Raw genomic sequence first — 11,576 nt, forward strand, 5'->3', positions numbered from 1 at the left:
CTACAGGTCCTTTGTTGACCGTCCTAAAAATCCGTAACCACTATTCTATTCTATTCTAAAGATTTATATGTTCCCATATTTCTGGGGCCACCCGCACATGGCAGTTAGGGGGCCGGGCCCTGTTTCACCCGTGATAGCAGCACACTGCTTTTACACGTGTCAAATTGGGTTTCCATGGAAACATCAACAGGCCCATTGCTCCAACACTACCACAAGTGTGACGTCAGCTCGCGCAATTTGATAGCAGCGTGGTAGCAGCGTCCCGTGAAACACCGCCCTGGTGTCTTGTGATATTGAGTGACAGATACACTATACCTTTTCAAGTGTTGTTGTTTTCCAGTCTTTAGTGATGTTTTCTTTCTGGTTAACCCTTATTTTATTAATTATTGGAGCTTTCATTGCTGAGGGTGGGCTGAAGGTGGGCATAATGTTAGTTCAATTAATTTTTCAGTTAACCATTCCACAGTTGTTGCAATTCCTTTGCCATGGATTACCTCTTCTTGATTATTTTGCATACATTCTTTTGCCGGGCTTCACATTCACCTAGTAGTCATGCTCATTATCTTTGGCAATGACTCATACACAAATAATCAGGTATTAGTAGAGCAGACGTGTAGTTACACGAAGGTTTTCCAACCAAGGAGAGGCGCTATACCTGGAGGTGCTTCTTTCTAATAAAACCTAAACAAAAGTAGAAAAGTATGTATAAATAACCTTATGCTCATTCTTTGCACTTTTTTGTTGAAATTGAATAATTAAACAAAATCATTGATATATAAGATGGCGCAAGCCGAAATATATCAATGATTTTGTTTAATTATTCAATTTCAACAAAAAAGTGCAAAGAATGAGCATAAGGTTATTTATACATACTTTTCTACTTATGATGATGCTCAAAGATGCCATTGCTCGCCTACAACAACTTGAACAAGATTTTAACCGCAGAGAAGCATTGGTGCGTATTGTGATCAACGCAGACAAACAAGCAAAGACGAACGAACGAATCCGATTCCTTCTTGAATGTAAACGTGCAGCAGTGTATCCAAGATTTATCACCCAGAGCGTACGCAATATAGCGTATATATTCAAGAACAACAAGACTGTAGAAAAGCGTCGCAAAAACTTCTGCAGACAACTTCTTAGCGAGTCGATCAAAGATGCCTTCCGAACTCAAGCTTTCAGACATCGAGAAGCAAGGCGTCTTGATCGGGAAGCAGCTTCACACGAGCATTACGACCTTACACGTCACCTAGCTAGACAGGTGTATGAAGACACCTCACGGACTTCAGCCAGCACGCATGGTAAGAAGTTTCTCACCTTGCGGCAAGAAATCAGCATCAGTGACACCTCCACTGTGAAACGAAGGGCGAGCCCTGATCGAGAGAGAAGCGACGCCAGTGACCTCAACCGGACGGCGTACACCAACCAAAACGACGAAGATGGGACGATTGGAGCCGGCCACGAACGATCGACATCGAGAAGACCGACAAGAACCAGGAGCAAGAACTACAAGAACCAGAACCAGCGACGACCGCCAGAAGAAAACGACCGTCTGGTCAGCACTGACCTGCAAACGCCTCCGTCGACCTCACCAGTGGCCCCAGGAACCGAGGAGCTGTGGTTTGATTGCCGCAGTGACCCGATGCCACACCTGCATCCGACCTGCAGAGACACTACAGTAACATCTGCGCGTGATACCGTAACGCCTGGAGGTAAGAACTTCCCTCTGCAAAACTCCAACTCCACCCGTGATAACGTAAAACTAGCGATACTTGGCGAGATCACAAGCCTCTTGTCGACCTCCCCAGTAAACGGTTGTTCGAGTCTATTGCCCGGTGGCTGCGTGGGCACTGAACCTCTCGAAAAGTGGTATGATTGCTTGTCAGATGTGATACAGCTGCAGGCTGACCAAAGACTAGCCAGCGACTCAGGGGACGATACAAAAATGTGCGCCTTGCGTGTAGCCCCGGATGCTGACGGGGATATCTGGCATGACTGTCTTGGAGAAAGCGATTTCAATGATATCGACTGTGTGAATAGCACCCGTGACCAAACAGGACCCACCCGCAGAAAGTCTTATCCCTCCAGCACAGCCCCTGATCCATTCAGTAATCGCGATAAGTTTGTTAACATGACCGATAAGATGCTTCCCGACCAGCTGGTAGATTTGCTTAGCAAGGGCCCTAATTTCGCTCTCACACGATCAGTGAACAGGAACGTGATCAAAGAGGTAGAGATCGGCCTTGAGAGGGGTGTTTTTGCCTTGCGTTGGAAAAAGCATATTGAAAAAAGAAAGTCAAACCTGCATCCTAGTGCCAACAGTTCTGAGTCAGATAACGGTACTGTAGCATCAAATACGGATCAGCAAGATGAAGGTGATTCAAATACCCCTGAACCAGACATCGACCTTGACCCAGACCTGACCCAGGGAGCAAAACACAAACTGAAATTGACACCAAAGTTTAGCGACACTGACACTCGGGCGGCACCTTTCGCTGACAGCAGCACAGAGAAGTCATTCAAAGTTCTCAAGCAAAAAGTCATGACCATCTACAAAAATCACAAAACTACATCAGAGCCCAACCATGGGCCTCATGACAGTAAAATGTTAAAACAGCTGGGCGAGGATCCAGATATCATAGTAAAACGTTCAGACAAGTGTAAGAGCCTGGTACTGCTATAAAAAAAACGAATACTTACAAAAAGCAGAAAAAATAACCAAAGAATATGAAAGCGTGCCTAAAAATCCTACTACTAAATTGGAAGCTCAAACAAAAAGACTTATCAAAGATACGTTAGCAAACAAGGTACCCGACAAAGTCATCAAAAGCGTAATGCCCTCCGGAAGTCGTACAGCTGAGCTCTATGGTCTCCCAAAAACACATAAGCCAGATGCACCACTCAGACCTATCGTCTCAGCATGCGGAGACCCCCTGGACAAGTTAGCATGGCTTCTGGAAAGGATAATTACGCAGCTACTGACCTTTGTGCCGGCCCATTTGACAAACACAGACGACTATCTAGACAGACTACGGACCCAGTTTCCCCAAGGACTGCCAAAAGATTGTATAGTGTTTTCAGTTGACGTGACCAACCTCTACGGAAATATTCCCACCCACGAGGCAATCACAGCTACCTTGAATCTTATGAACAGACACTTGGACGATATTGACACTTGTGGACTCACTGTAAAGGACATCGACTCCCTCCTTAGACATTGTCTCAGCAACAACTACATTCGATTTGGTCAAAAATACTTCAAACAGACAGAGGGAGTGGCGATGGGATCCAGGATCGCCCCACCGCTAGCCATTATGTTCATGGACGCAGTAGAATCGATGATACTCACCTCTCCAAATTCAAAGTATCAGCCTATGACGTACATGAGATATATCGACGACATTCTCGGTATTTGGACACACGGACCGGACAAACTAGACGAATACTTCCGATTCCTCAACGACTTTCACCCAGCCCTAAAGTTCACGATAGAGAGGACCGACCAAACTCCAAACAGATGCATACCATACCTTGACACCATGATGAGAGTGAAAGAAGACGGCTCTTACAGCACTGAGCTCTACATCAAACCTATGACAGCCCCCATCATCATTCACTACACGTCAGCACACCCGATGCAATGCAAACGCTCTGTACTACACTCTCAGCTTCTACGCGCCAAACGACTAGGTTCTGATAGACAAGCACAAGAACGGGGCATGGGACTCATGGAATCACTGTTCAGACACAATGGATACCCGAACAGACTCATTCAAAGCACTAAACACAAAATCATGTATCACAGACAAAGATCAAAAAGACGAAACACTAAGCAACGAGACACCGACACGACTTACATATCTCTCCCCTACATAGACGAGACCCTTGCACGACGAGTCAACGGGGTAGTGCGCTCATGCTTGGCTCATGTGGCGTACAGGCACGTATCGCGTGGACCAGTGGGAAAACGGTGGCCAAATTTTTTTTTTTTTTTTTTTGCTCGGCCAGCCTAGTGCCAGTCTCGAGCGGTGGGACAGTTAACAGGAGGGGTGTTCACGGGCACCGCACACTGCTGCGTGCGCTGTGTGCGGTGCGTCCAGCAGGCGTGGGGGTAGGGGATGGGTAGGCTCTCTGACGTCACGGCTGCGTGCGGTGGACGCTCCGCTGTGGCCAGTCCCGACCGGCCACAGCGATCGCTGTGTGCGGTGACGGAAGGCTGACGTAGGGACGCAGTGGCCGGAGCTTGGAGGCTGTGTACCGCACACAGGGCCCGTGAACAGCCCTCCGGCAATTTTGGCCGGGATGCAAAAGTTACGTTAAACCGGTTTATGTTAAAGGGACCATCCCACCTTAACATTAGTTTTGAGTTGAGATAGCCAAGTTTGCGGCCAGGCTCAGAAACCACCATTTATCCTGGTCGCAACCCCCGCAGCTTTATGGTGTTCAAGAAATTTCTTCCCTTTACTTGCAGGGTGGGACCAGCTTAGTCCCTATCTCTTAACCATTAGCGGTTTGTTGATGACGTCAGCAGTCATTTCAACGCCCGCCATTCCTTGAACCCGAGTTTTGCTGACCTTGAGCTCCCTTTTTTATCAACGTGAAATCCGTCGTCGGCGCTGAGAAAGCCTATTGCTTTTCATTTTAATTTGAATATTAGAAGATACCCACCACTGGAACTTGGACTGATATTATACCAAGGCCGAAGATGATCAAGCTGCCTGCTATATCTGGAGCTTGGTGTTCAACTTCAACATGGAATGAAAAACAAAATATCAAAGCAAACTGGATATGGTACTGCAAGTTTAAGTCCAAAGAAATTTGAAGAGCTGACAATTGACATTAATTCTTTTCCCGCAAGGTTTCCATAGGAGATCACACCATGACGAAATATTTTTGATGTTAACAGTTGAAAGGGGATTGATCTTCCAGTTTTGACGAAAGACGCTGCTGACTGTCTTTGGAAAAGGATGTCGGCATGAGGTGCAATTGTGCTTGTGATGTGGTTATAACTGGTCTTTTCACAGTGTTAAATTAAATGTGCCATTGCAGCCAAGTGTGTTATCATGTAAGGTAAAATCAAAACTACAATGTTGGTTTTACGAGCATTGAGAAGGCTGGTAGGTAACACCTGCCTGTGCTCGTAAATCATGCTGACAAAGTATTCTAAATTAATTTTATCATACACTTTTGTTGTCCAGAATGGTTGCACTATTGTTTGGTATCATATTATTCCATGTACATATGGTAGTGTTAAGTCCGACCAACATGTTACCAGATTTGAAGCTGTTACGTTACCTAAGTACCTACCTGTTTTTTTACTGGCGTGGTGAATGTCACCTGGATTTTGTTTTGAGGTGCAGACCTAGTAACTCTGACTACATGGGTTTGAAGCTATTATCTATTCTGTTTTTACTGGCCTGGTGAATGGCGACTGATGTTGTCCGTGGATGGCACTGAAACAAATTTTGAGTGTCAACTGCCATGTACAGTGTTTTAATACAATGCTGAGGACTGAAAGTTGTCTTGTTTAGAGTGGTGAAAGTTCAGGATATGCCAGCCACCATGGTGGGTCAGAGTTAATGTGTTGCAGTCAGTTCGGCTTCGGCAAGCACACGGATGGGCATTGGGCATACGCATCAAGACCTGCTCTGCCATACTTTCAGCCAATTTTACCTAGGCAAGTCTTCTTTTTTTCTGCCAAAAGCTATGACATTGTGAATTTCAGTGCTGTGGCCTGTGTCATGTGTGTAGCTTTCAGGAAAGCAATTCTAAATAAAGCTCTGATAAAGTGCATGAAATCAGCAATGCAGCCCTCTATTACATTTTCTACAACATCTTACTTGTTCCTTGCATGGAGAGAAAAATGCAATGTTATGAATTCGTTTATTCACATAATTTGACAAGCATGCAGTTACCTGCTACTATCACTGCACAAAACAGAGCAGAAAACATCAGTTGATCAAACACAAGACAAAACAGAAGTTTACAACATAGGCCTGCCGAACCTGCTTCCTCCCACCACAGTTGATGCCATTTCCTAGCCTGGCTTGATGTGAGCACTGAATAGCTGCTTTGTCTAATTACAGCTCACTACCATTCAACTTAAACTACTCTCTTTAAAGTAAGAGTGAGAGCGTTCAGTGTTCATAGCAGCTCGACAGACGACAGACAACAAACATCTTGACAAACCAACCAGTATTTGATTTGGCTAATGATTTATGTGCCTGTTGTATCATGGCCAAACTACTTTAACAGCAATAATCCCTGTTTCATCTTGATCTTGCTTTTAATTCCATTTGAACTCAGATCTTGAAACAATCATGTGAAGTGATATCAGATACTGGCTTCTGTTTCTCTTGAAAGCAAGTTAAAACAACAATGATAAACTAAGGCAGGAGATGTGAGTTGTGGCAGTAGATTTTTGATTCAACATATGTCAACCTTATATTGCTTGAGACCTCTGTGACAGACAAACAAATATTTATAGTTTTTTGATAGTTTGGATTCTTGGCTTGATTTAGCAGATCAGCTGTGAACCTTGACTTTGAAATCACATAAATGTCATGGTACACGAACGAGTCCTCGCATGACATTTCTTCGTCCGCATTTCTTCGTCTACAAATCTTCGTCGGTGCATTTATTTGTCCATCAATGCTTACTCTTGCATATATTTGCGTTGAAGAAGAAATGCGAGCCGATTTTCATATACCCTGATGCGAGACAAAGTAATGCGATACGAATAAATGCCCTGACGAAGATTTGCAGACGAAGAATTGCGATACGAAAAAATGCCATAAGAAGAATTGTCCTGGAATCCTTTGTTGGCCATCATATATTGACCTTGATAAGATAAACGCATCATTCGCGCAATATTTGTCGCACTTTGATACCAAATTATTGCTTCCAAATGCCGACGTAAATAAAACCTTTATGTGACGTCATAGAAACAGCGTAGTTCCCAAAAAGTAAACAAAAATAAAAGTCTTATATCTCGAAAACGGTTGAATATTTTCCGGTAAAATTTGGTAGATGTTCATTTTCGCTCTTTGTGATTCACGCTACATCACTTTTATGCCAATTCATTAACTTTTTTGAAGGTGGGAGGGTCCCGGGAGCAAATAACAACGTGGGAGCCTATCTTAGGTGTGGCAAAGCTAACGGGAGTACTTACTTGTTGCCGAAGTGCCGAAAGAAGGTGCTGGAACCGAAAACACAGCATTGGTTCATGTATTTATTAACATTCATACTCACAGTCATACTTGTGCAAGGGGTGGCCAAACACATCGTGAGGTCAGCGCCCCCCGTGCCCTGCTGGTGCCAAACGCTGTGCCACATGCGAATCAGGGCTCCCAGGCCGCTGTCACATCAAAAATGCCGTCTACAAAATTACATGTAATCTTTGTGACAATGAAAGTACTATTTACATTGGCGAAACAAAAAGGCGCATCCGTGACAGATTCAATGAACACTTTCGTGACGCTAAGAACAAGGCAAAAAACACCCCTCTTGGGGATCACGTTACCCTAAGACACCCATCATGTACAATCACATCATCGTCATTCAAAATCTCCATTGAAAGAGTGTGTAAAGACGTCGTTGATTTAAAAATATCCGAATCAGTGGAAATAAGGAACCAAAAACCATGTTTGAACACCCAAACTTCATCCTGGCCACTTCTGCAGCGTCCATCGTACACCCCCACATAACTATATTGTACATATCCACAAATTGATTGTGACAACTACTGTCTGATTGTGCCGTTGATTTAGGCTGCGCCAAACAATGTGATGATTCATGCAGATTCTATGTTGTTATTTTGTATATTGTATATTGATCTTGTGTGTTGTATATTGTACATGTATCGTAGATATCATGGACGGCGCATCGTTATTTCGAGAGCCATGTATATATGAAATTATTCTCTCATCAAGGAGCTGATTGAAGCGCTGCACGATTTATTGATTGATGGAATCGAATTTTGTTTGTTTGTGTCGACAATTGTTTCTGTACATTCTGAAGATGGCGCAAGCCGAAATATATCAATGATTTTGTTTAATTATTCAATTTCAACAAAAAAGTGCAAAGAATGAGCATAAGGTTATTTATACATACTTTTCTACTTATGATGATGCTAAAAGGTGCCATTGCTCGCCTACAAAAACCTAAACAAACCTAACCCAACCTGACCTAACCTAACCTACAACCTACAAACCTAAACCCTACAAACCTACAAACCTACCCTACAACCTACAAACCTACAGCGCCTCTCCTCAGTTTGAAAACCTTCGTGTGGCATCTGCTCTACTAATGCCAATAATCTTTCATGCAAATCTCCATCGACTGCTAAGCATAAGCACACAGCGGGCTTTAGGACCCCATAGTCCCTCCCCTGACTGCTATCAAACATAGGCTAGGTATCTTCATCCTGCTCAACATGCTTCAGTCTTTAAAAGACCACCTACTCCAAAGGGTCACTTTCAGTTTCATCTTACCCTATTTCAGAGGAAATGGGCATCAAATGTTCTTGCAAAAAAAACTTGGGATAAATGCGATTCACTGGGATAAATAGGAATATTGTGACAATGGGTGTAGAGAAGCCTGAAGCTTATGATGATTTATGACATGTAAAATTAATTGTCCCATCTTTCACATTTTTCAGGTTGTATTGATTTGTAAGTGATATACTTGTATCCAGCACATTTATAACAAGTAACAATGGCTTCTTCAAGTGTAAGTACCTGTGCCATTTTAACAAAGGAGTAATCTTATGTTGGATGCAACTACCCATGGTACATTGAATTAAGAACTACCTACCTAAGTGTCATTGTTGCTGAGTGCAGCTCATGCTCATATTTTTGGCAGATAAATTTAAGATATATCTTTGATCCTATGTCTTTAATGTGTTCTTTATGTCTAAAAAGTGCTTGCCATTCATTGTTATCCAGGCAAAGTAATATCCCCGATAAATACTACTCTATGCGACATGAGTGCGTCATTATGACGTCGCTCGTCATCCACCCTTCAGAAGCAGCCGGAGGACCACCGTCGCAAGTGGGACCGTGACGAGTATGAGGCGATTGCGGCGCGCCGGCTGCAGGAGGAGGAGGCCAAGCGCGAGGCGGCCGACCAGAAGGGGCCGCCCGTGCAGCGCGAGCTGCTCCGCCAGCGCGAGTACAAGGTCGACCTCGACAGTCGACTCGGCAAGAGCGTGGTCATCACCAAGACCACTCCGGCCGCCCAGTCCGGCGGGTGAGGCTCAGGGGCGGGCGGGTGGACGGTCTCGTGACGATAGCATGACCGGAACTGCCTCCTCTGTCGCATCATGGGCAGTGTTTCACCAGCGCTGCTAGCGCGCTGCCAGCACACGTGGTAATTTGGGTTTCAATGGAACCATCAACAAGCCCATAGCTTCAACACTACCACAAGTGTGACGTCAGCTCGCGAAATGCGCTAGCAGCGCGCTGGCAGCGTCGGTGAAACACCGCCATGGTTTCTCATGGGCAAGACAATGAGTAGGGAATGACTGTTGATTGTGGACACCTACCCAAATAATTGAATATAAGGAAGTCAAGAGATAGCGATGGGTTTAAGCGCCTGTGTTTTTGTAGTAAGCTGCGCCGTGCTATTTAGTCCAGTACAGTTTTGAAGGACTTATATTTAAGAATTATATTTGAGCTCTTAGTATGCCTATCCCTAATGCTCTTGCAGGGCAGGAACTAGGAAGTGAGGTGATGGCATTTACTGACGTGCTTTTTTCGACAGGTACTATTGCAACGTGTGCGATTGCGTAGTCAAGGACTCCATCAACTTCCTTGATCACATCAATGGAAAGAAACGTAAGTATTTATCACTTTTAACAAGTTTAACTTATCCCACACTCAGCGAAAACAAAATAATATCTAGACGAATCATATGATGTACGTTTTACGTATGTTGAAAACTTAAAGGTGGCATGACATGTGATCAGTGTCTTTTATTTGCTGATTGTCATTAAGTCATGTCAGTTTGTACTCGGTGTACACGGTGTAAAGATGAGCTGTAATATCTGCTCCGTTTCATTGAAAGTTCTACATTTTTTCGGTGATCTCCTGTCAACAGATCAGCGCAATCTGGGCATGTCGATGCGAGTGGAACGGTCCTCGCTAGATCAAGTAAAAAAGAGATTCGAGATGAACAAGCGGAAACGCGAAGAGCAGAAGAAAGAATACGACATGGAGGAGCGATTGAACGAAATCAGAGAAGAGGTGAGTAATAGAGCAATGTGCAGTCATACTTTGCGAGTCATGGCACTTCAAACGGCATAGTCAACGGTTTTCCGTCGTATATTCTTTGTAGGTGCAAACGAAAGGCTGTTGGAGGGGATTTATGTCTATGCATTGTAGCGAAAGTTGTTTCCGCTCCGTACTTTTTTTAAGGTTTCTTACTTATCATTTGGATTCCTGCGTACATTATGTCAGGGTTTACGTTTCGCCTTCCGTAGCTCATGTTGTTGCTCCATCTATGAAGCACGTGTCCTCACCGTGGTGTTTGTACTCCGGCCGCCAGGAGGAGAAACAGAAGGAGTACCGACGCGACCGGCGGAAGGACAAGAAGAGGAAGACGGCCGACCCGGTGGACGACGAGCCCGTCGACCCGGCGCTGGCCGCCATGATGGGATTCTCCGGGTTCGGCGGCGCCAAGAAAAAGTGATGCGGCTCTGACGAAGGTCAGTGTACAGTTACACCACCCTGAAGCGACACCCGTGACCCGAGTGTACCATGGCCGTCCACTAGCCGCCATGGGACTGATCATGCAGTAAAAAGATTGCTGCAAACGGACCGGGCGGCTTGTCACAGACTTCGCACCGTCCGAACTTGTGGGTGTGAGTTACTTTCTTCACCGGGCGTGAATAACTTTCTTCACGTCATGGCCCATTGTGAGGTTAGGCGTGTTGCACAGGAGGATAAGTCGGCTCTGGGGGCAGCCAAACAAGGCTGAAACTCTTCCTCGGGGGACTGTGACGTAACACATAGACGCCTCACGTATGACGTTCGCTGCGCGGTCTGCGCTGTTCACTGGTGAGTACAAGCCTGTCGATAGGGTGAGAGGGTGTGAGAAGGCAGGTCTGGTGTAAACGCTCACTGTGGGAGCCGCCGAACGCATTCTCATGCATGTGTGCGACGTGGCTCAGCGGGTGCGTCCTCTGCGTAAGATGTCTGAATGTCGCGGGGCTGGCTGAGGCGTGGTCACACGTGTGGTTGTGTGCCAACGCTTGGATGTGTTTCGTATCTGCAGGCGGCACCTGGTGAACGTAGAGCTGGATCGTTTATGGACAATTTCCTCATTGTAACTGGCATCGATATGTGCAAAACGATATGGTCCTACCCGGTTATCGTTGCTGGCTCGTGTTCATATGTGTAGTTAACTGCTGCGCTCTTTTTGTGGAAAAAATGCCTCGAGTTGGTTACAGTGTTTACACAGGCCTTCGAGGCCTTCGACCTCGATTGCTAAGGCTGGGTTTTGAATCTAGCGATCCGGTGAATGGAGTGGTTAGTGATCGGTGGAGGTTGTAGCAGGTCCTTCAATGACTAGCCTGG

The 11,576-nt window shown here is 45.2% G+C and overlaps 1 protein-coding gene across 8 annotated transcripts; it reads left to right on the plus strand.

Moving 5' to 3' along the window:
• The first annotated feature begins 937 nt into the window (after window positions 1-937).
• LOC122378160 (zinc finger matrin-type protein 2-like) lies at window positions 938-11,443 on the plus strand. Of its 8 annotated transcripts, none has more exons than XM_043358899.1 (6): window positions 938-1,712; window positions 8,660-8,730; window positions 9,026-9,249; window positions 9,763-9,836; window positions 10,099-10,244; window positions 10,546-11,443. In XM_043358899.1, the coding sequence occupies exons 2-6, from the start codon at window positions 8,716-8,718 to the stop codon at window positions 10,687-10,689; spliced, it is 603 nt and encodes a 200-aa protein (XP_043214834.1). In that variant the 5' UTR covers window positions 938-1,712; window positions 8,660-8,715; the 3' UTR covers window positions 10,690-11,443. The 8 variants fall into 8 exon arrangements, with proteins under 8 accessions (XP_043214834.1, XP_043214840.1, XP_043214841.1 ...); XM_043358905.1 differs by lacking the exon at window positions 938-1,712 and adding an exon at window positions 6,972-7,015; XM_043358906.1 differs by lacking the exon at window positions 938-1,712 and adding an exon at window positions 7,022-7,048.
• Window positions 11,444-11,576: the final 133 nt, after the last annotated feature.

Source organism: Amphibalanus amphitrite, unplaced genomic scaffold, assembly GCF_019059575.1.
Source record: "Amphibalanus amphitrite isolate SeventyFive unplaced genomic scaffold, NRLGWU_Aamphi_draft 000055F_arrow, whole genome shotgun sequence".
Taxonomy (NCBI): domain Eukaryota; kingdom Metazoa; phylum Arthropoda; class Thecostraca; order Balanomorpha; family Balanidae; genus Amphibalanus; species Amphibalanus amphitrite.

What these genes read in the sequence shown, in the direction of transcription:
- LOC122378160 (XM_043358899.1), top strand. An exon ending in CCGGCCGCCCAGTCCGGCGG is followed by an intron (nt 9,250 to 9,762) that starts GTGAGGCTCAGG and finishes TTTTTTCGACAG; the next exon opens with GTACTATTGCAACGTGTGCG. An exon ending in TGAACGAAATCAGAGAAGAG is followed by an intron (nt 10,245 to 10,545) that starts GTGAGTAATAGA and finishes TCCGGCCGCCAG; the next exon opens with GAGGAGAAACAGAAGGAGTA.